The 24,430-nt window shown below is 40.4% G+C and overlaps 2 protein-coding genes across 2 annotated transcripts in view; one reads left to right on the top strand and one right to left on the bottom strand.

Annotated features, from left to right (window-relative positions):
• The window catches only part of dock2 (dedicator of cytokinesis 2), a 102,971-nt gene that overhangs the window by 47,562 nt on the left and 30,979 nt on the right, over nt 1–24,430 (top strand). Inside the window, exon 26 of the mRNA XM_085429793.1 lies at nt 657–752. Coding sequence (XP_085285919.1) covers nt 657–752 — 96 coding nt within the window. The remainder of the gene's footprint in view (nt 1–656; nt 753–24,430) is intronic.
• On the bottom strand, nt 940–23,522 carry insyn2b (inhibitory synaptic factor family member 2B). Its single transcript, XM_085429803.1, has 4 exons — nt 23,394–23,522; nt 10,636–12,546; nt 8,042–8,116; nt 940–2,970 (listed from the first exon to the last, which is right to left on the bottom strand). The coding sequence occupies exons 2-4, from the start codon at nt 12,213–12,215 to the stop codon at nt 2,787–2,789; spliced, it is 1,839 nt and encodes a 612-aa protein (XP_085285929.1). The 5' UTR covers nt 12,216–12,546; nt 23,394–23,522; the 3' UTR covers nt 940–2,786.

Genomic DNA, 24,430 nt, shown 5'->3' with positions numbered 1-24,430 from the left:
GTCTGGGCACAGAGATCAACTCTTAAAAACATTTTATCCCCTTTGTTTAATTCTGGAAGGATAAAAGAAAAAGAAACATGGCAGGGGAGTGGCTTCAAAGGGAATGGAAATATAGGAATAGGAAAGTAGGTCTGCACTGAAAAAGTCTACATTCACGTGTCAAAAATCCTTTTGCAGTTCATTCATCTACACTGAGGATGATTAAGTAAATGTCCTGGTGAGGCATTTCAGAAAAGTTAAAAGACTTTAAACTTTTATATTCAGAAAACATTTTTTCTCTTTCTTCAAGTGTTTGGTCCACCGTGCATTCAGAACCATAGCCATGATTTGTACTCTGCAATTCTGGCTGTTTTCACGCTCAGCATAGTTAATTCAAGGGCAGAACACCTACACAGATAAAATGCTCAAGTAATCTTAAGTTTTGTAAAGAGAAGAAGTTCTGGGGTATCCCCACAAGTAGTACTAAAGTTATGCCTGAGTGAATAATGTTTGAAAAGGGCAGGAGCTGCTCTGCATCTGTCTGTGTATCTATTTTTTTTCTTTTGATCTGAGAAAATCTAACAATCTCCTGTGTATCTCTGTGTTTTTCTCCATATCCCTCTCTCTGTGCTTCTCTTTCCCCTCCACCATACACCTATACTCTGACTTGCTATCAGGGGGACACCTTCCAACATATCCAAGACATTGTAGTATCTCTGCTACGGGTCATCAACCAGACAGTCATCACCATGGGTCGAGAGCACGCTCTGATTGTAAGTACTTTACAAGTAGGACATATGGTGGACTCTTTAAAACCTTCTGTCTTGCGTCCTTGACATATTTTCCCTGCTGATACCATGTTTATCAAAAAGGATTTGCAAGAAAGCACCTTAATTTACTCCACTATGGTATTCAGTTTGTTTTTGAAACACAAAATATGTTGACAGCAGAGTATTTTGTTTAAAATACACAATTTTATTGCACATACAAGAGGGATCGTGAGGGCTCACACACTGTCATGGGAAAGCTTAAGAAAATGCAGGGACAGAGCATTTTGCGCATAAACTGGTTAATTACTAAGTGTAGTATCATCCAGGATTGTATTTGGTGGCAACTGTACAGCCATAAGCAGTTGAAGGACGCCCTTGTGAGATCAGTTGTTAAGCTCTAAACTGCTGTGAACAAAGCAGGTTGTGAATGCTCTGTGTGTGTGTGTCTGTGTGTACAAAATTAATGTCCAGATGAATGCTGTTTGCAAAAATTTCTGTTTATCTACCAGTTGTGCTATGCTTTTACAAATATATTGTTTCCCTTTGGGAAAAAAATCTTCAAAAACTCATCACCCTTAGTGACTCATTTTGTATATTTTGTTAACCTAAATTTAAAGTTTAGCACTAATATTTGTTGATTAGGAGGGCAAGTGTGGCCTGAATGCTACAGAACACCTATATAGATATTGAAATGATTGTCTGATATATTTTACATGATTAAGTTGAAGTGTGCTGTTGGTATTAAGAAAGAGATTGAACCTTTTCAGGTTTTTTTAAATTAATTTTTCTGGTTATCTTCCTGTTCTCTAAAGCTTCACATTGTGTTGTACCAACACAGCACTCACCTGCACAATTTGTGCAATGGTAAATTTTGAAAAACAACAATTCATTGGTGCCTACTGTATACATTGTATATTGATACTCAACATTTAAACAGGTCAGTCATTAAAATGGATTGACACGTCTGTTCTTAGTTTGCACTGGTTCACAAATGTATTGAGTGTTTACTGTGTGAGAGAGGAGTCAGTTGTTTGTATTTCAGTGAGTATGCTGTATGTGTAAACTGATGCCCGCTTGTCAATGCCACTAAGTGCATGCGTTCGAATGCACACGTGTGTAAAGATCCTTGAAACACAATTGAGACTGCAGCAAAACACTTCCATTTTGGATGATAATAAAGGAGAGAATCGATTACTCTGTCACTCAGGGTTGACAGAAATTTTAATTATCTGACAAAGGCTGTCAGTCTTCAATCAGCTGTGTATCACATTGTCTGTTAATGTTTTCTTAATACAATCTGTGCTTTCCCTGTGAAATCCTGATGACTCAGTGAGCAAGCTGTGTGTCCAGACAGTTCATCAGCTTGTTTTCCCATGATATCCTTCAAGTGCTTCAGTTGTTGCTACATTCAAATTATGTCTCTCCAGCATCCAAAAACATAGCATTCAAATTAATTTTTATATTCCTTTGTTTTTCACATTCATTTACATTCCCCTGCTTATTGCTGTAATTTATCCAAAACGATTATAACGATTATAACGATTCATTCCCAGCTCGTACATCTGTCCATCTGTTGAAATAGCCACTGAGCCAAGTGACAAACTGTATGCTGTCTAGAGTGACAATGCTTCATCTGTCTGCAGCAGATTTGTTATTGAAAAACACTGTCCTCACTGTCAGGCCAAACGTAATCTCAAATTAGCCAGCAAATACTGGTTTCTGCAAATTTCACCTTCTTCCTCCCAAGCAGTCAAGAAAGTTTAACAGCCTCTTTTGTCCTCTTCTCCCTCTTTATCACATTTCCTTTTTTTTTTCTACCTTGTCACCGGTGTACAGGGCTCAGGATTGGTTACTGTGGAAAATGTGCCATTCACAGTCCATGTTTTCTGCTCAGAAAAGATCACCTTCTGAATTTAAACTTAAGCTCAGTGCACACCCACATGCTTTACTCCGCAACATCTTGGATCCCCTGAAATATAATCCGCTCCTGCACCTGCTGCCCAGAAGGCCAGTTGTGGCTTTTCCAACTCTTAGAGCTTAGAGCCACCAGAAACACTTCTTGCGCAGTTTCTTGACCCGTGCCTTGGTACTGGGGCGACTGGAGGATGCCGGGGCTGGCGTCGGCTTGGTCAGAGTTGGTGCAGGCACATCATATTCCCCCTCTAGGGCCTCTATAACCCCCTGGAAACGTCCCTCCTGCTGTCTAAAATCATGCTCCACACTGGAGGAGAGAGAGAAATGGAGAAGGCAGTTGAAGAGGAAGGAGACAAAGATGAGTGAGAAACATTATAAGCATGATTTAGAGACTGAGCTAATGTGAACCAAGCCAGATGTTTGTTTGTTTTTTAAATTCAGTTCCTTTCTCACAAAAAGAGAATACCGTAAATGTAGGGGTTAAAGGGAGATGGTGAACAGCTGTGTAAAACAAGAGGAAGTCTACTGGGCAGAAAGAGAGATTAGAAAGAGAGGGGTTTAGAGACAGCTAAGCTAAGGTGACCTAGTGACATCAAGAAATGCTGACAACACCTTAAATACTGTCCATAATGCAGTTTTTATGGAGGTTTAAACTCATATGTTCTTAATTTTGGTGTACGCGCCATCAGCCCACACACTCTTTCACACGTGTCTCAGCTCAGTACTCTTTTCACATCTATAGTATTCTTTTGCACTCATGCACCAGTAGATCACAGGCTGGTGAGATGAGAGGAGTGGGAGGAGAACGAAAAAGAGAGTAGGAAAGAAGAAGAGCATTTGCACAATGGAGGAGCTAAAAGAAGGAGCAATGGAGGAACTTTTTTACTCTTCTATGTTCAAAGCAGACCCTCGTGGCTTACTTTTTCTATGCTCCCATTCCCCCTCCACCCCTCATCTCGCTTGTGCTCTTTTCCCCTCACCATCTCTCTGAAGTGCCCATCGCTGCAGGTCATAGTGTAGCAGACTCTGAGTTTCTCCCTCCATTTGGTAACTTGTGTGTGTGTGTGTGTGTGTGTGTGTGTGTGTGTGTGTGTGTGTGTGTGTGTGTGTGTGTGTGTGTGTGCTGAGCTGGATTATATGGGTGGAGCTACATAGGGTCTGGCATCTGGAGTTAATGAGGCACATGATGAGGCAGGCAGATCGGAGACGACTACCAGTCCTTCCCTCTTTTTGTATGCCAGCAAACAGACACACACACATGCGCGCGCGCACACACACACACTCAAAAACATATAATATACAAACACAGACGTGCTCCCCTGCCATCTCCATACATCTTCCTCAAAAGCCCACGGCTGAGTGAGAGTAAAAGAAAAACATGCAGAGACTTATGAAAGAAGAAAGGAAAGAGACAGAATCTTCGGGGAGATCGAAGGATGGCTAAATGAAAGAAAGGCGACCTTTAATAAAACAGGGCAGAGAGGTCACTGCATAGTAAAAGAGGAAACAAAAAAAGACAGGGAAGTAAAGAAGGACAAGATGAGTGCCACTGGAGATATGAAGAGGGGAGGGCAGCAAGGTCTCGGCTATCCGAGAAAGTGCGCAGTGATGGAGGGAGAGACGGAATGAGTGAATATAGGAGAAAGTAAAAGCTTGGGTGGGCACAGAGGAATGGAGATGGCCGCATGAATAATTGATAAAGAAGATCTACCGAGACACATATACACAAACAAAGCCACACAGCATACATATAAAGAAAGATAAAGGATGGCACCTGCCCCACATCCACTTACGGTACAGTCTGTCTTGTTTTAGAAACTAAAGCTTTTTCCATGTCAGGTCTCTCTATACGTCCCCTTGTCTCAAAACCTCAGTATAGCTCTCTACCTCTCTCTACCCATACCTATTTCACTCCCTCACAATTTTTCGTGGATTTACTGCACAGCTGCGAAAGCTGCTATTCTTAATTCGTTGTGTAAGCTGTCACCTTCAGCATCTTTTTACGTGCATGTATGACTGCGTGCTACGGCGTCTTTCATCCCTGTGAGACACAGCTAAACCCAAAACCTTTATGTTTTTAAAATGAGGTGTAAAATGTGGAGATCAGGGCTAAAGTTTTGGTTTGTTTGCTTAATACATCTGTTTAAATTTGAGACTTGTGTGTGTATTAGAATACTTTTAGTTTCTAGGTGCGCATATGTGTTTTGTTCTGCTTGTTTCAGCTGTTTAAGCTTTGGGAGGAAAAACAGAGGAGCTGTCAGAAGTTCCTCTCCCTCTTGTCTCTCATTGTAAAGATTAATTAAAACAGACGATGGCAAAACATCTTCAGGCAGTCAGCCCACGTCAAAAGCTCTTTTTTTCACCACAGATCATTAGGATGAATGTTTTAGTCCCACACGTAATTCATCCTCTGCCTGGGTGTCTCTTATGCCATCTCCACTCCTCTTTACCCAGAGTCCTCTAGGGTTTTGATAAGGCCATTATTGTCCAATCAAACAAACAGAGCTCGTGTAGTTGTGACTTCTCTGTGTGTATGTCACAATAAAGATGCTGATTTTCTTTTTTTCCACCCCTGTTTTTGAAACAAACTCATACTGACACGAGAAGAAATATGACTAGGCTGGAGAATCTGCCTTTCAGTCCAAGTCATTAACATATTTCAAAGCGCATGAAATATATTCTTTTTTTTGTTTGTTTGAAATGTGTATGCACATGAATCAAATAAAAGTTGATTTCCCTTTGTGCTGGATTAATTATCCTGTTTGTATTTGCATGTCTGCAATTAAGACAATAAGAAAGTAGAGCAGGAGAGAAAATCTTAGAAGCTGAGAAGAGAGAAAGGTGGACTATAATAATGTGAGAAGTGCATACACCAGAGACCAGGATTGTTCCAGGTCATGTAAAGTATCTCCCCAAAATATTCGAAAGCCTCACATTTTGAAGACTTCCATGTCTGGCTAATGTTAGACATTGTATGACTATGTAATGACACGTTTCTTTGTGCAATGTATGCTACTAGACTACTGAGGGGGTTTATTTGTAGTACAAGAAGATAATAGTATGTTTTGTTCTGTAAACACTAATTTTCTGCTAATTTCATAAACCGCTAATATCTAGGTTTAGCACGTTCAGTTGTTCTGCTTGTCTTCCATCAAGTTTTCACAGTCTGCGTGGAAATGCTTCTGAAAGTGCTTATTTAGTCAAACAGTTCAAAATCATTTTTGGAAGTGTTTATGTTTTACTGTCACGGTCCTGGGTCTCCTGACCCAGCGTTTTTAGTTCTTTGTGATTTTTGTATTATTGTACTTGTGTGTGATTTATTCTATGGCTTCTAGTTTTGATCCCTTGCCCTTCATGTCTCTCTGTGTCCCCTCTGTTCTGTGTAATTGTGTGTCTTTGCACGTTTGAGTTTCTTGTTTTCTGTCACTCTGCATTGTGCATTATGTTCTCATGGTTGGTTTTTTGTTACTCTCTCTAGTCTAGTCTCTTGTGTTCCCAGCTGAGTATTTCCCTGTGTATTTTGGTTCTTAGACCTCTGCCTTATGGTTTATGTCTCTGTATTTCTTAGTTGCTGTCTCCACTGTGTCAAGTTCGCGTCTCTGTGTGATACTTCCTGTTTTACTTTGATGGTCCGTGTCTCATGTGAATGCGTCCTGCTTTGCTTGTCTCGTCAGTCCTGATTTCTCCCAGCTGTGCCCTCCTTCTGTGTCTCATTCCCCTCGTTACTTCCCAGTGTATTTAAACCCTGTGTTTCTCTGAGTCAGTGTCGCGTCGTCCCTCATGCTGTGTGGATCTCCCTGTGTGTCTCTCTGTGAGTTTTCCAAGTTCCCAGTTTAGATTAGTTTGTATGTTTTTTCCCTGCCAGCAAATAAAGCTGAGTTTTGAGTTCACCTCCCTGAGTCTGTGAGTCCTGCACTTTGGGTCCAACTCCTGCCTGCCGCACAGCGATTCATGACATTTTCTGCTTAAGTGAATTGTTGCATAATGCAGGTTGTCTTGTCATTAAAGCATTTGCAGTAGTTAATCAGGCTGTTGTATAATTACTGTCAGTGTTTTGCAAGGCTGAAGTCAAATGCCTTGTTTTCTCTTAAAAGCAGTTCCCATTTAAGATATTCCACAACGTGGAAGATGATTCTTTACTGTGTGAACAAAGGAGCTTGCATATAAGTGCATTTGTCTCACTATGTAAAGTAGTGGTGGAAATCAATGTGTGTATATATGTGTGGATATGGATGAGCATGTTGCCATGTGGCAGCTTTCTCCCTTGGTGCTCATTGCTACTTACTGGGATAAGGATTTTGCTGTGTTAATTAGGATCAAGGGAACAAAAAATGAGATGAGGGGAAACAGAAAACTGGATGCAAAGAAGAGATTAACTGACAGAGAAATGGAAAGTCAAAAAAGAGCGAGATGCAGGGGTGGGGCTGCTTTGAGGCAAGTAGCTTTGAGAGTTAAAGAGAACTGAAGAGGTAAAGACCCCGCAAAACTTGTCTTTATCCCCTCGAGGCCTGCGAGGGAGATTTGTATGTGATTGTAAACAAGCAGAATTAACTTCAAGCCTAGCTTTGGTCTGTAAATACTTATTTTCTTTTAGTTTTATCCATGAAGCTACATGCAACCTACATTTCCAGCTTATGTGAGCAGTGCAGAGAAAGAGTAGAGGGTGAAAGTGGGGCACACTGAGGTGATTAGAGCTTTGGCGATTGACAGACAGAATGAGGCACAGATGTAGACAGGAGTTTGTTTAAAAAAAGAAGAAATGACAGAGATTTTAGTGGCATGTAATGGAAATGTTTATGTGAACATTTGTGAGAGAGAGAAGGAATATGTGGAGCTAACAGGAGGATTAAAGTACAGTATGCGATAAGAGGCAGTGCAGTTCTGCAAGTTGCTGAGGATCTAAGAATGCAGTTAGTTATTTAGGTCAGTCAAGCATGATAACTGGACTGATCATTTAGATGTTGAATTAATATCCTTGTTTGCACAGAGCATTATTTTGTGTGTAAATATCCTCCCTTGGTAGAGCATCTTTCACTAATCTGCAAAGTACAGCAAGTATTAATTTTAATATTTATAAGAGCAATCACTCTTAGTTTCTTTTTCCTTATAATAGTGTATGGTATGAGTGGTACAATAATCAGAGTGGAAGAAAAGGGCAGCGACAGCAGGGTGTCAGGAAGAAAGGGTAATGAAACAAAAAAAGCTGAATAAGTGATAAAAACCTGGAAAGGCTGAAGAAATAACAATGGGAAATTGCATCCTACGAGAGGCATGCAGTTTTACAGAAGTTTCATGGCTATTTCTAAAGCTCCAGGTAAGAATTAGTTGTCATTGGTGTGTTATATAATACAGTAAGCTCATTATCTTTATTAGGTTACCTGTAGATGATGCAGGCTGTCTTTTGGCAGGTGGGGCAGTTGTTTATGTCCTGACCAGTTCTGTATGAGCTGCGACTGCAGAAACAACAAATGTAAAACGTTTACACACATGAAAGCAGTTTGACTGAACAGAGCCGTGAATGCTGATGGCAGTTACACGTCTGGTTTTTAATTTTTGCTGTAGTGTTTTGATTGGTAATGATCTAAACAAAATTCTATGTAGGCATACAGTGCATGCGTTGTTTGTTATAATCCGCTTAAGTAAACCACTCTGATATATTTACGATTGCTTTAATCATTAGCATATATGATTTTTAGATACGCTACTACAACAAAAAAGGAAAGAAATCCTGCCAAGCTTCAACAATATTCATTTTTGTAATAGTGAAAGATTATTTTGCACAAACAGCAGGCTGGGCTTTTCGTGGCGGTGTCACGCTGGTGTCAGAATTGTTATTTCTCTCTCCATGGACACGTACCCAGTGCAGCAACAACAGACATGCTGTCTACGTGTTGTCAAAGGGCACAAAATAGTTGTGATGTTTAGTGCATACAATGTGCCCCAGTAACACTATTCAGGACATTACCAGGATTGCCCCAATGGTTGAGTACCTGCCTGTTTACTATTCTATGCAGGAAAAAAAAATTGCAGCAACTGTCTTGGTACATCAGGTTTTGAGCCACACGTCACATAGCACAGATATTATTACCTTAAATTAGAGGCATAGTGAAAGTAAGCTTATTGTCTTTCATTTTAGATGGCTAGTTTGAACAGCAGAGCACACATGCCAACTGCATCAAGGCTGAACAAGACTAAAGAGACTACAGAGCCAAGGACACTGTTTACATGTTAGAAAATAAGCTGGAATTTAAAAATATCTGTTAGGCTTGTACTGCCTGCCTCCCAATTAAAATACTTTATTTTGCCAAGGTATTTTGGCTGGCCTTCAGTTGAACCATTTAGAGAAAAAAGTAACTGATTTATGTCAATAAAATTGACATTTTAATTACATGGAGTGAGACTGTGTAACTGGCATCATTTTTCTCCCCCACCAGTCTTTATCAAAGACGACAACAACAGCATGAGAAGACAAGTTTTTGCTTCAGGAGAGAAACGAGACAAGGAGCTGAGCACAGCGACAACCTTTTAGCTCAGCCGACACTTTTATCACAGCAGCCCACTTAGAGTCCTTTCATTTCTGGCACAGCACCAGATTCATGCAGTCCCTCTATTACTTGCTGCTTCTCTTAATGTTCATTCTTTTAATGTCTTCCTATCTTTCAATAGCTACCCTCTCTCTTCTGTCTGACTTTCAGTCTATCTGTTTTTCTGTCACTCTTAGCATGATACATGGGCATCCTCCCAAAAAAGCCTTTACACACAACAGAAGCATGAATGCACATTATACAGCAACAAAGATGGGGTAAGACAGCTGGAATACTGATTTTATGTGTCTTATTGTGCAGCTTAAAGATTAATTGCAAGGTAATCTGAAGGGATTAGACTGCAGCCAGAGACCTCTCTTAACGCTGGACAAAAATAAGGAGGGATGGGAGAGAATAAACCATGTACACAGGGAGTTTAGGTGATGATGGAGAATCATCAGTTTTAGGATAGTTGAGAGGTAATGGTTATGGGTGGGGAAAAAAGGTGCAGACTTTAACTTAATGGTGAAATGGAAGAGGGTGGTGAAGAGGTGAAGAATAGGAAGCAAAACAAAACTGTGTGACAGCAAAGATCTGACAGCAGGGAAGAGTGATGGACAGGTTGTTGGGAGAGGAGAAGGGGGGAAGATGAGAAGACACAGGAGCAATTCACAGTTGTTAGTTGAAGATATGATTCATACTTTACGGTGAAGTGTGTAGCGAAAGATAAGGAGTGGGAAGGTATTAATTAAAAATGCACCAAAGAAAGGTGTGTGGCTGATGGTGAAGAGAGGGATAAATTACTAAAAGCGGGTTAAGAAGCAGTGGAGAAGAGGGGGATTTTTGAAAGACCAGCTGTTATGTGTGGAGGGAAGAGGAAGAACATGTGGCCAGGGAGGAGGAAATTAAGAATCAAAGATTTAGCAGGGGAGAGAAAGAGTAACTGATTAGTTCTGTTTGCTTAGAAGTAGTGTCTGTTTGGGGCTACATGCTCTCAAACTCAAAGGAAATGCAAGAAAGCCAACGCTGACCTCTTGCTGGTAGGTATCAACTCTCTCCAAACATGTGTACACATATTGGATCTCCACACTGGTGGCATTTAAAAATCTAATATACTGTATTGAAAGCCTGCCAGCTATAAAAACTTAAAAGTACTCTGTTATTAATCTCTTTCACTCATAGTGCACCCTCTCTTCTACCCCTCTTTCTCATCTTTATCACCTCCCTCTTGCTTAAACATTTGCTCACGCGGTGAATGCCTCTACCACTCCTTTTACATGTGTTATCTCTTTTTATCACTCCCTTTTTCATTCTGTCTTGACATCTATGTTTCTTCATTTCACACTTTATTCTCAGATTATCCTCTTCCTTTCCTTCTTACCTTCTTCCATTCCCCTATTTCCCCTTCTCTCTTCAAGTTATTTTCCTTCCTAAGTCCCTTCTCTCACCCTTCAGTGAAGGCTTTGCTCTTCTCCAAGTCTTGAATCACGTTGAGAAGCACCTTTATCTTCTCCTGATTGGACAGCAGGTTCTCCTCCACACTCTGCAGCTGCTTCTCCAATCCACGTGGTGCTTGTACTGCATGTCCGTCCAGAAGTCCTCCCGGTGCCCCATTGCATTGTGCTTTCATATGAGTCTTACAAGGCAGAGTGTGGTCATCGAATGATTTGCTCTTCTGATTTGTGTAGTCCTTGAGTTTGATCCGTTCTAAGGATCGTTTCGGTACGTTTGTGGTCTCCTGGGTTTTGTTTTGCGCTACAGATGTGGCTGGTTTAGACTGAGTGGATAGAGGACAATTTTTTGGTGGAAGAGGTGGGGTGGTGCTAGATTTTGAGCTATTGTGACAGGAAGGAGCTGGAGACTTCAAAGCAATACGGGCTACTGTGTTCTGATGTGACTCTTCATCAGTGCGTTGGCCTTGAGCCACAACTTGACTGCGTTCATCATTTGAGTGTGATTTTATCACCTCTAAAGTTGGCGTGTGTGTTTGTTGTGTATGCATGTCAGCTGTGGTCCTATCTGTGTTACTTTGTGTATCTGTTGTCTGCGTGGAGGAGTCCTTGTAAGAGGTAAATTCTGCAGAGTGTGGCCTCATGTGCTGCTGTGAATCTTTGGCTTTGTTCTGAGTGTGTGTTGCGTGGTTTGAGTGTGAACTGTGCGCTTTTGGTATAGTGTGCGACAGCTGTGATAATTGAGTAGTCTTTACTGATGTGTGTTGCTGTGTGTTGGCTGTGTCTGTTTTTTTGGTGCAAGACTGGGAGTTCATAGTAGAAGAGTCGTTCCTTGACTGATTAGGAGCCACAGGCGGTTTCCGTGGCGGATTAGGTAAAGTCTGGCTAGCTGTTATTTGATTAACTGCCCTCCTGCGACATGCACCAGTGCACGGCGAAATCTGAGATCGTTTCCTCCCACATGTCCCACAAAGACGAGGCGGAGAAGTCGTCATTAATCTGCAGGGCCGAGGTGGGGTGGCGTGCACAGTTGTACAAACGCTTACTGTCTTTAACACCGTGCGATGACCCTCCCCTCGTAGAGACTGCACCCTTCTCCTCTCTTGGGCAGGCTCCTTACCTTCTGTGGCTTCACTGCAAACCCCTCCCACCACATCAGAGGCTACCACACTGCCATTTGTGTACCGAGCTGTCCTTTTACCTCTCGTGTCCTTTGGGTTTGTCCGTATGTTTTTGATCTGGCAGTAAACTCCACTGCCTGATCCCTGTGACCCCATGTCGTCCTGTGTCAGGCTGTTGATCTCGTTTTGAGATGTCTCTTTTGACACCGGCAGACTGTTGCTGTCACTTCTGATAACTCCCCCTGCCTCTGCTGTTGTTGTTGTTTTGTCTGTTGCCATGGTGAGGAGCCGAGGTGTGTTGGTTGGTTGGCTGCTGTGGCGTTTGATGGAGGGGAGAGTCCGAAGTCTGGGAGATGTCTGCACCCCGACACTGCACAGTGGGCCCCATCGCCCCCCCGCCAGGGGAACTCCCAGTGCAGGGACTGGATTTGTTGGGTCAGCCACCCTCCTGCCCATACTCCTCTGGAGGCTTGCTCAGCCCCCTGAGGAGCTGAAAGGGATGGAGGCAAGCAGCGACATCAGCCGCCAGCAAGATTAGATCTAAGCGCAATCCAAGATGTTTCCAGCTCTTGTTTACCCAAATTAATTTATGTGAAAGAGTTTTTAGGGAGCTGGAGAAAGGAATTCAATATCCAATAAAGCTGTAGACTCTCAACTTTCTTCCATTAATGATCTTATTACTTGAGCTACTTCCGACTGGATGACACTGTCAAAGCTTTTCTCAGTTTCCAACCAGAGGCCCACAGATGATGAGTTGGATTGCTTTTCTGGGCATTGCTGGTTTGTTCTGGAGAGAGGAAAGAAATAAAGGCAATGAATGATAGAAACAAAGGTAGAAACAAGAGAAACTGGCAAGAAATAGTCAGACTGGCAAGAAGACATAGACATTAGGCACGTAAAGCACCGTGTAAAAGCTTCGACCTCGACTGAGAGCATACACTGACCAGATCAATATAGGTCTATCAAGTTCTTATTACCCTAGCAGGTGGGTGAGAGTAACAGTGGCAAAACTTTAAATCCCATCAAGGAGAATGAAAAGACTATAGAATATGTTCAGGGTAGGTTATGGGCAATTGCATGTTTCTCTATAGAGTTGGGAGTTGCATACAAATCACAGGAGCTATAGATCCTGTCAATTTAAAAATGCTGCTTAATTCTTTTATTAAGTGATCTAAGGAGCTTGGATCACTTTAATTTAATTTAATTTTAAACGTTACAACACATTTAAAATTATTTTTTCTTTCTTTACATTCCATAATAGTTTGTAGACTTATAACTAATCATTTGTTATCATTTGTCGTAAAAGCAGTTTGGAAATGTTTCAAATGAGTTAAGATAATTTAATAATTTTGTGATCAACTCTATAGCATTGTTCCATGTTTAATGTTTCTTTTGTGTCTAGTAATCTATACAGACATTGTGCCCTTCGGTCTATTTTAAATGTTTTTTTTACTTGATTTTTTTTACAGGCAGGAAATTTAATGTTAATCCATGACTAAATTATGTTAAGGTCTTATCTTTGTTTTGTGTTATTTTGCTTAGTCTAAAAATTTTGCATTGATTGGGAGAGAAGCAAAATTAGCCATTTAGTCTTTATCATTTCAGATCACTGACTCAGTGTAATTCAGTGGCGCACTGTGTCACTGCGATTAGCTGATGAAACTGGGCCAGAATTCTATTATATTTACTGTTTTTTTCCATATCAGGATTTTGGGCTATTGCAGGAAATATGGGCAGGGTACATCAAAAAGAAAAAGACAGATAAGGAAGAAAAAAGATCGCTATTTAAATAACTTACCCAACTGGTACTATATTTAAGAGCATGGAAAAGTGGATGCAGGAACATTTGTCTGGTATATTTCGTTTTAGCTAATGGAGCTATGCTAATTTGAGCTAATGTAATTACACACAGTTTGGCTCTTGAGGATAAATGGCAGTGCAGTGCATTTGCTGTCTGCACAGAACTCAAGCAACAATACATTTTAAACTTGTTGCAGATCCAGCTCATATATTGTAGAAAATTTCTTTTTGTCCGCCTGTGTTTAAAAAGTCAGTCACCGTCCACCTTTGATCCCTCACTGCCGCACACAAAGCTGGTCTGCAGCTGGTGTGAGGTCATTTGTCCATGAAATTAGGCTTGTGTGTGTATCTAGGCTGAAATCTTTGTGTCTTTGTTTTTTCTTCTATCTTCTATCTTCACAAACAACGTTGTCACTCTATTCAGCCAGTGTGGGGTGCAAAAGCTGGCTGCATACACACACACAGACACACACACGTAATCAAACACACACAGGGAAGATGAATGGCTTAGTTTACACCAGCTGGTGCAACATGTCACACAGATGCTTGCTGTATACGGTCAATTGTGGAAAAAACTAAAAGATATATAGAGAGAGAGAAAGAGGGAGAGAGAAATAAATCAGCTATAGCCATGTTCACCTAATAGTGTAAGAACCCATGAGATTACAAACAAAAAAATCTTCTATTGTTTCATTATTGTAAAGAATTCTTTCTCAGGGTTTTGAGAAGTTTTAAAACAGCTTGTTGGCTCTGGCACTGTAGCAGGTAAAATTATGTGCTCACCAGTGGACAGGTAACACATCCTAACTGCAGTGAGCCTGACTGCTACTCTAATATTTCATATGTATTCAGAATGAGAGGCTTGTACCCATTCACTCATACCAATGCCCTGTCATGACCTAAGCCTAATACCCCATGCTGTTTTGACTGCACAAGGAGAATAAAAATTGACATCTTAGCCTTTTCCCCCCCTTTTTCCCTGACAGCAAGTGTAATTAAGGTTGTCAGACTCTTTTCAGTTTTCATTTAAAAAAAAATAAATATTAATACTGATGCTGGTGGGCTTGCCCATGAGCTGAAGTGCTGAACAAGGAACAGTTTAAATTTAGACTGTTCAGCCTGCATCCTGCGTCTGAAACTTTCTAGACATAGAAAACAATAAGTGTCACACAGTGCACTGCATTGCTTGAGAGCTTCAGTGACAGTGGTGCTTTGAAATGTAAGGTTTCTGCATAAGGCATTAAAGATCAAAGGATTTCTGTTTCAGTGACATATTGCTCCTACTTATATAAATATCTTGACAGTGTGTTTCGCTTGTGGAGTGTGACATTGCCAGGGAGGGGTCTCGCATTATTGACAGCCCAGACTGCTTATTATTGTTTACTGTGCTAACTGTGGTAATCACTTTCCTGGAGTGGACGACTGAAGCTTTAACTTATATTTCATGCGTCCCTTTTTATATACAAAGCAGGGCACAGCGACTGGGTGAATGAGAAAAGCACTGAGATTCGTTGTTTGCACAAACAAATTGCAGATGATGATGGCATTTCTGTGGTGAGAAACAGATGGAGAGGGAAAGCAAGAAGAAGAGAGCTAGCCGGTGTTTGTGTGTGCAAAAAAAGAGAGAAAGAGAGAGAAAGGATGCATATGTGCGTGCATATGTCCCCATTTGTGTGTTTGATTGTGTTTAAGAGCTGTCAAGCAGCTTGTCTTGGGATTCAGACTGAGTGAACTAAAGGTAATTCCACTGCAGCTGACTTGCCTTTCCATCAGCAGCCTCATCAGACAGCAGAGCACCTGCTGCAAGTTTTTTCTTTCTTTCTTACTTTCATCATTTTGTGTGTGTTCCTTTTTGAAGTCTGACTCTTCACCCCTGACCTGCATGATGTCAGGCAGAAAGTGACACCATATCCTCAGAAATCCAGCTCACACTCTGTGTATCTCAGACTCTCTACCCTTCTCTTTTTCTCAATCACTTCCCCCTCTTTTAAATCTTAAAGGATAGCACTAACCTCGCATCCCTCTTTCATCACTTGCTGTGTTTGTTGTCACACTTTCCCACTCAGCACCCTCTCTTCCATCTCTGTCATGCAACCTTTGATTTTCTCTGTGCTTCTCTCGCCTCCTCTTTGTTCTTTATATATAAACATAGTCTCTCACCAACATTTCACCTCTGGCTGTGCAAAATAAACGGGGAGGAGAAAGGGAGGAAACATTGTCATCTGGGGGATAAAGGAGAGGCAACTGAAGAGGATAACAGGGTACACAGCAAAATCTCCAGTGTTAAATTAACACTAGAGAGTGTCTATATGGGTCCACACCTCTGAGTGTTAAATACAACACTGTTGAGTGTTAAATTAACACTTTTGACAGTGTTATATGTTTAAAAGTAACCTAGTCAGTTTTGAAGATTAACAAAGACTAACACTGAGCAGTGCTGATTTTCTAACACTGGAATATTTCTAACATTTTGAGTTATTTTCCAGTGTTAGAAAATCAGCACTGCTCAGTGTTAGTCTTTGTTAATCTTCAAAACTGACTAGGTTACTTTTAAACATATAACACTGTCAAAAGTGTTAATTTAACACTCAACAGTGTTGTATTTAACACTCAGAGGTGTGGACCCATATAGACACTCTCTAGTGTTAATTTAACACTGGAGATTTTGCTGTGTAGACGCCGGCACAGGCAGGGCTGACAGGTGGCCAGGGGATGACAGCGAGAGAACAGATGTATTAGCAGAACTGTGGACAAGATGAAGGACTCGCGCGAGCATTTGTATGTGTGGGTCAGCGGAAGAGATGTGAAGGCCTAATTTTCTATAGTTGCTTTAAATCTCCAATCAGTTTCTCCTTTCATAATCTGAATGACTTTTTTAAAAGATAAAAGTAAAAACAGAAGACTGGAGGAGAAGGAGGAGGATGTGTGAAGAGACAAACATTAAAGGAAAGGAAGAAAAAAAGATCTGGGATGCCACACACATTGCTTGCCAGTAATCAATGAACACCGCAAGTGTGCTTGAGCATCTGTCATCACGCACACAGACCATACAAGCCTTTCAACACCGCAGGGAGTTTCTTGACAGGGTGCAGCCTTTTATGAAATCTGTTTATACATGCAATGAGTTTAATTTGCCAGTCGGTGGGTTTGAGCTTTTAAAGCATTGTCTATGACACAGGCAGTCTCAGCGATGCCCTGCATGTTTTTTACATGTGTCTGTGAATGAGTGCACACCCACGCCTTTGCAGTGGTAACAGAGCGCTGAATGCTCCAGCGAATCGAGTCCCCTGTCGTTTCAAGGTGAGTCTCATTTTTCAACTGCCGATTGACGGGCCCTGTGTGTGTGTGTGTGTGTGTGTGTGTGTGTGTGTGTGTATGAGTGTGCAAGCGTTTTTAGGGAGACTGAGAGTTGCTTTACTGCTCTGTAATCACACCACCCCTTTCAGTTACTATCTCTCACCCACTCACCACCAGAACAGAACAAACGCAGCACTTTATTGGCCCTTTGAGACGGGGCACACAGTGCATTTTGTGCAGTTCATTAGGCTTTTTTCCCTCCAGCCACCGTTGTTTGGGTTCAAGGCAACAAAAACATTTCTCTGTTATATATTGCCAAACCTTTCTAATCTTACACCTCTGATTTAACATGTGTTTGAAACTTAAATGGTAGGCAATGTGTTTTTGGTGCCACTGGAAGAAAAATCTATAATAACCTTTCAGCATATTGTAATTCAAAGTGTCTGAGAGGAAACAGACTCCTTCACTTTCTGTTAGCTTTGTTTTCAGGATTTTAACAAGTCTACTCCTCAGAGAGAGACGTTGGTTGATCACAGATCTGTTCAGACAAGAACCGGCGTAGTATAAAGTCGAACAAAGAGCAACATTGTAAGATGTAGCTCTGCAGTGGGTTAAGCGCAAAACTTTCAGCTGGAAGAGTGGGTTCTAAATGTCACATGAAGCTTAAAAGTCAGCATTATCCTATTTCTATTCCATGTGAAACACCTGCTATTTAGTGTGGACGCCCTATGTCTGGTGGGAGGGACTTAGAACAGTGAGGTGAGAGCTGCATCTTCTTTCCTCTTCTTTTTCTGCCTCCTGCAAGTTTTATTCTATCAGAGACCTTTATGAGAAATAATTTCTGTCCATTTCTTACAACTGTTATATTGGATAGGAAGATACTTTTTAGACATTTAATATTCTCGCACGTATAAATCAAATAAAACTCTGTGCGGAGGCATTTTGTATGGGATAACTGCAGGAGATAGGATTGCCACACCTGCCATTTAAATATTTGAGCACCTTGTAAGACCATCTCTCTGACTCTTTGCTACAATAAGCAGACAAGCTATCAAGCAAGATACTAAGCTCCCCTCAAAGAATTGTAATATAAAAATATAAGTTTGTTCAATATCTTGCATTGCTTTTATTACTTTGCCACAATATTCTTTTTTTTTTTTCAGTTAACTTTCTTCAAAATGCAGGAGATGGGGAAAAAAAACCAATCAATATTTAGTATGAGCACCCTTGTCCGTGAAACCACACCAGTTCTCATTGGTTCACATTTTTCAAAGCAGTTAGTGTGTTCCAAGCATCCTAGAGAATTTGCCACAGTTCATCTGTGGATTTGGGCTGTCTTACTGTGTTCTGTCTCCTCGTTTAATCCCAGGCTGACTCCATGATGCTGAGATCAGTGCTCTGTGGGGGGTGTCTGTTGCAGGACTCCTCTTTAGCTTTGTGACAATACTGTTTGATGCACAGTACCCTATATGTACCCTATATATTTTCTGTTTGTCTGTAGTTTTCAAAATGTGAAGTCAGCCTCAAATTCAATATGATGATATACATACTGTGTCTCTTTGTGTTTGTTTGCATTTTTAATTAGTGATTTCACCTTTGTTAAGTGTCCCAGTATAACACTTCTTCCGGTAACTCATAGAAAAATGAATCCGGTATTAATCATCAAAATAAAAAAGGACATATACACAGCTGATTCTGCAGCCGTTGTCATTCTGCATTTTAATTGAGAGCAGCTGTATTTTTTAGGAACAGTGCCCATAAATTAGCATCTCAACTGGAAAGAGGGAAGTCACAAAAGGCTAATGTTCATACACAAAAAGCCAAACATTTCACTAAGCCAGCAAGTAAGGGTCTAAGTGAAGAATTGTTTTGGGAAGATTGTGCGTAATATTAATGAGAGAGTAACTGAGATACTCAGGTTCCTCTTAAAGGTATGCAGTGCAAACTGTGGTCACTGTTGCTCTCCAAGCAACACAAAAAAGATCCAAAAGAGGACTTAATTGGGGTTTTTATAGACACACTCAAATCCCAACCACTTCACAAACAACAGGAAAATGGAAAATGCTCTGCGGCGCCCTGTGTACTGAATTTTCATGAAAATTTTACATTGGACAAACTCTGTGTATATGTACTTTGCGTTTGTGTGTGTGTGTTTTTGTTTCTGCATGTTTGGAATCAGAGATGCATAAATTAAGCAGAAGCAGAAAATAAATTAAACAGAGAACTGAGAGGCAGACTTCCCCGCACGTCTGTCTAAGAAGAAACTCAGATAAGGCAAACAATGTCACTAATTGAAAGTAAATCTGAAGGGTTTTAGTCTGTTCAGTGCATGAACACTGTAAACAGACACTGTAAGTCATTACAGTCTTTTTTTCCTTCTCAGGGACTCCCTCTAGTAGAGGAATGAAAGGGTTCGTATCGATGTTTAAACATGTCTACCTTCGGTCGTGGTGCAACCCCAATCAAAAGGCACGGCACGACGACACAAAGTGGGAAAAACAAAACTGATCTCATAACAATGGATTTTATTAAAAACTTGTAGCCCTTTCAGCCCCTACTCCTCGTGTATGTGGCAACAAATAGGAAATAATTCAAAGTTCAATGTTCTTTTCCAGTCAGAAAGACCCCAGAGGGAAAAAAAGTCAATTCGGTTTTAATGCTGTAAGCTTATTTATAACCTGTTAGGAACCTATAATAAGAAAAGGGCTGCAATACATTACAGACCAAGAGCACATTATTGACAAATCCATCTGGCGATTTAATTCATTTGTTTTGTTGTCTGCTGGAGTAATGTTTGCTGGTTGAGCAGCGGGGCAGAGAAACCAAAGGAAAACGGCATATTTATGAGATATTTAGCACCAAATACTTAATAATAGGAGATAAACATGATAGAGTGGAAAACTAGACCGAGTCAGCTAAGAGGGGAAAACAAAGTGTTTGAGTTAGAGGAGACGCCACAGATGCACTACTACATAAAAATCTTATCAGTGTAGCTAATAGGGTGTGAGGTTTACATTTTTGCTTTTACTGTGTACTCTTCTCTCTCTGAGCATTTTTTTCTCCAGTCACCTTTCTTTTCCCCTTGGTCACCTGTCGTCATCCTGATTACTACCTTTTGTCTTTGTACTCTTTTTATCATCTCATTGTTCTCTTCTCTTCGATATCACTCATCCTGCCTGCACATCCCATCCAATATCTCCATCATTAACCCCTAATCTATTCCTCCTCCTCTCATCTCTTCATCTTGTTGCCCCTGCTGCCCTCGCTCCCTTTCACACATCCATCTTCCCACCATTCTGACTTTTGTGTCCTTTTGTCTTTCACCGCATCTCATCTGTTTCTCATCACTTGTTCACAGTGTGTCTGGTTAGCAGAGCGGCTAAAGTGTCACTGACATGCACGTGCGGATGCACTGACAGATGCACAGACACACACACATATAACTTCATGTGTGCATGCCAGTACATACTTCTTTGGATTCCTCTTTCTGTCTTCCTGTTGACTGACTGAACCTTTATTTCTTTATTTCTTTCTTTTTATTTCTTCTTTCTTTTTTTATTTCTTATTTCTTTATCTCCATTATTTGTGAACCTGCAGACACTGAATGTGATAAAAGTCAATGTAGTTTAAAGCTACCTACTGATTAGGTTTTCCCAGTGTATAATTTTAGATGTAATTCCTGTACTAAAGTTGTTTCCAATATGTGAACCTGTATTTGTGCATTTACTACTAGACACATAAATTACTTTCTGTATAAGTCTATACAAGTTAGAAGTTATTACCAAATAAATGAAGTCCAACTCAGGAGTGTTACAAACAAATCAGGCCTAGACATATGCAAAGAAAACATGTTTATATGTAAATAAAGAATATGAATTCATAAAGCACATTGTTGAAAATATTCAAGAATCTTTGAGAAAGATTTCATTGGTCCTGAATCAAATTCCTGCCTTCACACATCAGCTATTCATTATTATTTTTCCCAGAACAAGAGCAGAGAAAAGCGTTAGCAACATTCTGGTGCATTCCTAATAACCACGACAGGCTCTTTGTGAAGTGGCATGCTAAAATTTGGACACTCCTGAAAATATTGCATATTATGTTAAAGTGAGAAGAACTGAGTGCAACCACTGCAGAAAACAGATAAAAATTGGGTTTTATTCAAATATGGATGTGGTTTTCAGGGGGTTTTATCTGCTTATTAACTTTTCACGAACTGATAATATGCTGCTCTGGTATGTGTGCTTGGTCATTTTTGTGCTTTTAAGGTTTCATAGCATCAGCGGTTCATTAGACTTTAATTGACTCAATAGAAAGAATCATCATTGGGAGTCCAGAGCTTGATTCATTCTTGATTCATTGATCCTCTATTTCAGATTTCATGGTAACACCAGGGCTGACTGGTGATCTGAAAAATTACATTTTACTTTTACTTATGAGTTTGAATGCTGTTTAGAAATCCAATGCACCCCGTTCCTTTAAGTGGTGGCTTTTGGCCCTTCATAAAAGACCCAAAAGAGTCCCAGCTTGTCTTTGACATATTTATTATTTCATTTAGGTGAATAGGGCATTTTTTTAAAGATAAGTTTTACTTAAGGTGTTTAACTTAGGTTAAACAAGTGTTTTCCAATGTCAGTGACTAATGATGTTAGAATAGTAATACTTGTCTGAATATTGACAAAAACTCTTTTCTAAAAAAACAAAAAACAAACTACCAGCTTGAAAATTCCACTTTCTGAAATAGCGGTAATGAAAATGCAAAATTTGTAAAAATCAAGAAAACTTTTTTATTTTATAAATCTGTACATGCTGGGCAAAAAGGAAAAGCAAAACCAACACATGGCAACAAAAGGCCTACAGGACGGTGCCGCAGCAGAAATGCACTGTTTCAATGTGCAGACATGATGCACAAACAATACCCATGTAGAGAAGGCAGAACGGGGAAAACGTCCTTCACTCTCACAACAAATTCAGCATCTTAAGTATGCAAAATAACATCTGAATAAGTCAGTCTCAATTTGGAAGGAAGTACCGAAGACAGATGAAGTTCAAATTGAGCTGTTTGGCTGCAGTTATCGAAGGCATGTGTGGAGAAAGGAGCAGCATTTGATGAAAAGAACACCTTGTTAGCTGGAATGACTCTTGTTTAGGGTTGTGCAGTAGCTTATGGCAGAGGAAACACAGCATACATAGAGGGAGGAGGAGTTCAAATATTGCGCAAGCAGTCAAGAAAGTCAAACTGAAAACAGATTCCCTTCTACAGCAACAATAATGACTCACAACACAGTACAATTAACTGTTTTTGGCTAAACATCCCACACAGCAGTAAAAGCGAGTAATTTAAATTTAATAAATTTATTCAACAAGTGCGGTTATTTTGCTGTAGCCCTGTAGACATGTCGCTGTAGGACTAGAAACAACATTATTTTTCTTTTCATTTTTCAACTTGTTGATGTGTTTGTGCAAGTGAAAGACTGGACTGTGTGATAGTGTAACACATACACACACGCACACACATACAGATATGTACAGATTGTGATCCTGATTTATGTTATGAGGTTATATAAATTTTGCACACAGGTCACATAAATCCACACTGTCTCAGTTTGAGATGTCTGTATACAGATTTGATCGTTTTAAAACAAACGCGCGCATACACACAAACACAGATGCATGAGGTCAGCATTAGTGTATAAAGAGAAGGGTTATTGCTTTATAATCCCACATTAAAGCTACACTAGCTGTCCCGATGATTGGTTCAGAGGCTTTTAATATTAGTCGGGCAGCAAAGACACACACGTATTCCCATAAACACACAGGAATGTTCGGAATCGTTGTTAAAGGAAAACTTGTAATTAATATTGCATTATGAAACACACTCACTTAAGCACACACAGACGTATTCATGTGAATCAAATCCTACTGTGACAGATGGATGGGATTACTCACCTGCCACACACACACACACACACACACACACACACACACACACACACACACACACACAGCGTATCTGCTGTCGATACTAATGCAGTGATCATACTACTTTTTTCTTCCTTTTTTGCAAAAATACACTTATAAGGTTTCCATAAAACAGATAGACCGTCTGATATATAAATACACTTTTAGCAGAGGACTGACTCTGTAAGGAATGAGACATCCACCAAGCCAAAATTTGTGTGTTTTTGGATTGTTTGTTTGTATGTTTATCTATGTAGCCCAGAGGTTTAACCTATGGGTTTTTTTCCTGCACTCCAGTTAGCTCTCTGGTGCCTCCTTCCATAAAACCAGTTACCTTCATTCAAAACCTTAAATCTTAAATGAGCATCTTTGAAAAATAAAGTATTTGCCTTGGGCTACCAGACCAGAAACATTCCTCAGATGGCCATAACAGCGCGAGAAGAAAACATGTTAGGCTTTTATGCTATCACTCCCCTATACACACAAACGCACACACACACACATACACTTAACTACATATACACTCAGTGTTATTTTTTAACAAATATCTTTGCTCTTGCTTTCTTAGTCACTTACCTTTTCTTATCATCCCCTTTGGTCCGCATGCTTCTGTCTTGCCCTGGTTCTGTGTGTGTATCACTCGTGTGTGGTAGTCCTTTAGTGCTCAGTAGAGCTCTCCTCCGATTCTTTACCACTCTATCTCTCTCTCCGTCTCATTCTGTTGCTGCTGATCCTCGTATGCTCGCGGAGCCCAGTGATCCTCCCTCCCTCTCTCTCTCTCTCTCTCTCTCTCGCTCTCTCTCCCTCTCTTTTTCACACACACACATACACTCCTCTCTCTCCCTCTTTCCCTGATCAATATTTCTGCCTGCTTCTCTTTAGCTCTCATGTGCTTCTCAAATATTCTCACTCATTTCTTAAGTCATCCAGTGTCATGATTCGCTTTATTTTTATATATTGGTGACAAATCTGATGTCATGCCCTGAATTTTGTGTCTATGTTTGTCTATGTGCCTACATTGACCCTGGCACAGTAGTAGACCCAGTGAAACTTTGGCAGTGTGCTCCCGGGAGTCGAGCCAGGACACAAACAAACACACATGCGTGAACACACAGAAGCACACACTCGTGCTTCTACCACTCACTTTATTTATACCTTTGCTTTTCTGTGAGAATAAAGTCTAGCATTGCCTTGCTAACTCGCTTTCTCTTTCTCTCTGTTTTGATTTTCTCCTTGTAGTTTCACCTCACTCTTCTATTTGAGCTACAGTATTTGGTCACTGTCCTCTCTCTTCTTTGCCCCACTTTCTCCTCTTCATGCCATTCTTTAGTGTTCTTTCATCCTCATTTTTCATACTCCCCTCATGCTCTGTATTTGGCTGTCCCACCACTCATCCTCCTTTAAGCTTATTGTCTTTCTTCCCCTGCTCCCATTCATATGAGCTGAGAATGACACTGCTTTCTTTCTTGTGGCAAATAAGGCAATTAGATAAAATGAAAAGAAAGTGAGATTAAACACCATATGACATCGGGTTTAAATTATGCTTAATGATGAATGCTTTGTCTTTTGAGCCTTCCAGGAATTGTGTGTGTGCGTGTGTTTGCATGTGTGTG

Source organism: Copadichromis virginalis, linkage group LG2 (genome assembly GCF_057382275.1).
Source record: "Copadichromis virginalis isolate Kocher_CV1m ecotype Utaka linkage group LG2, C_Virginalis_male_GT1.1, whole genome shotgun sequence".
Lineage (NCBI taxonomy): Eukaryota > Metazoa > Chordata > Actinopteri > Cichliformes > Cichlidae > Copadichromis > Copadichromis virginalis.
Note: the sequence above shows the minus strand (reverse complement) of the source record. Positions and strands in the feature narration are given on the sequence as shown.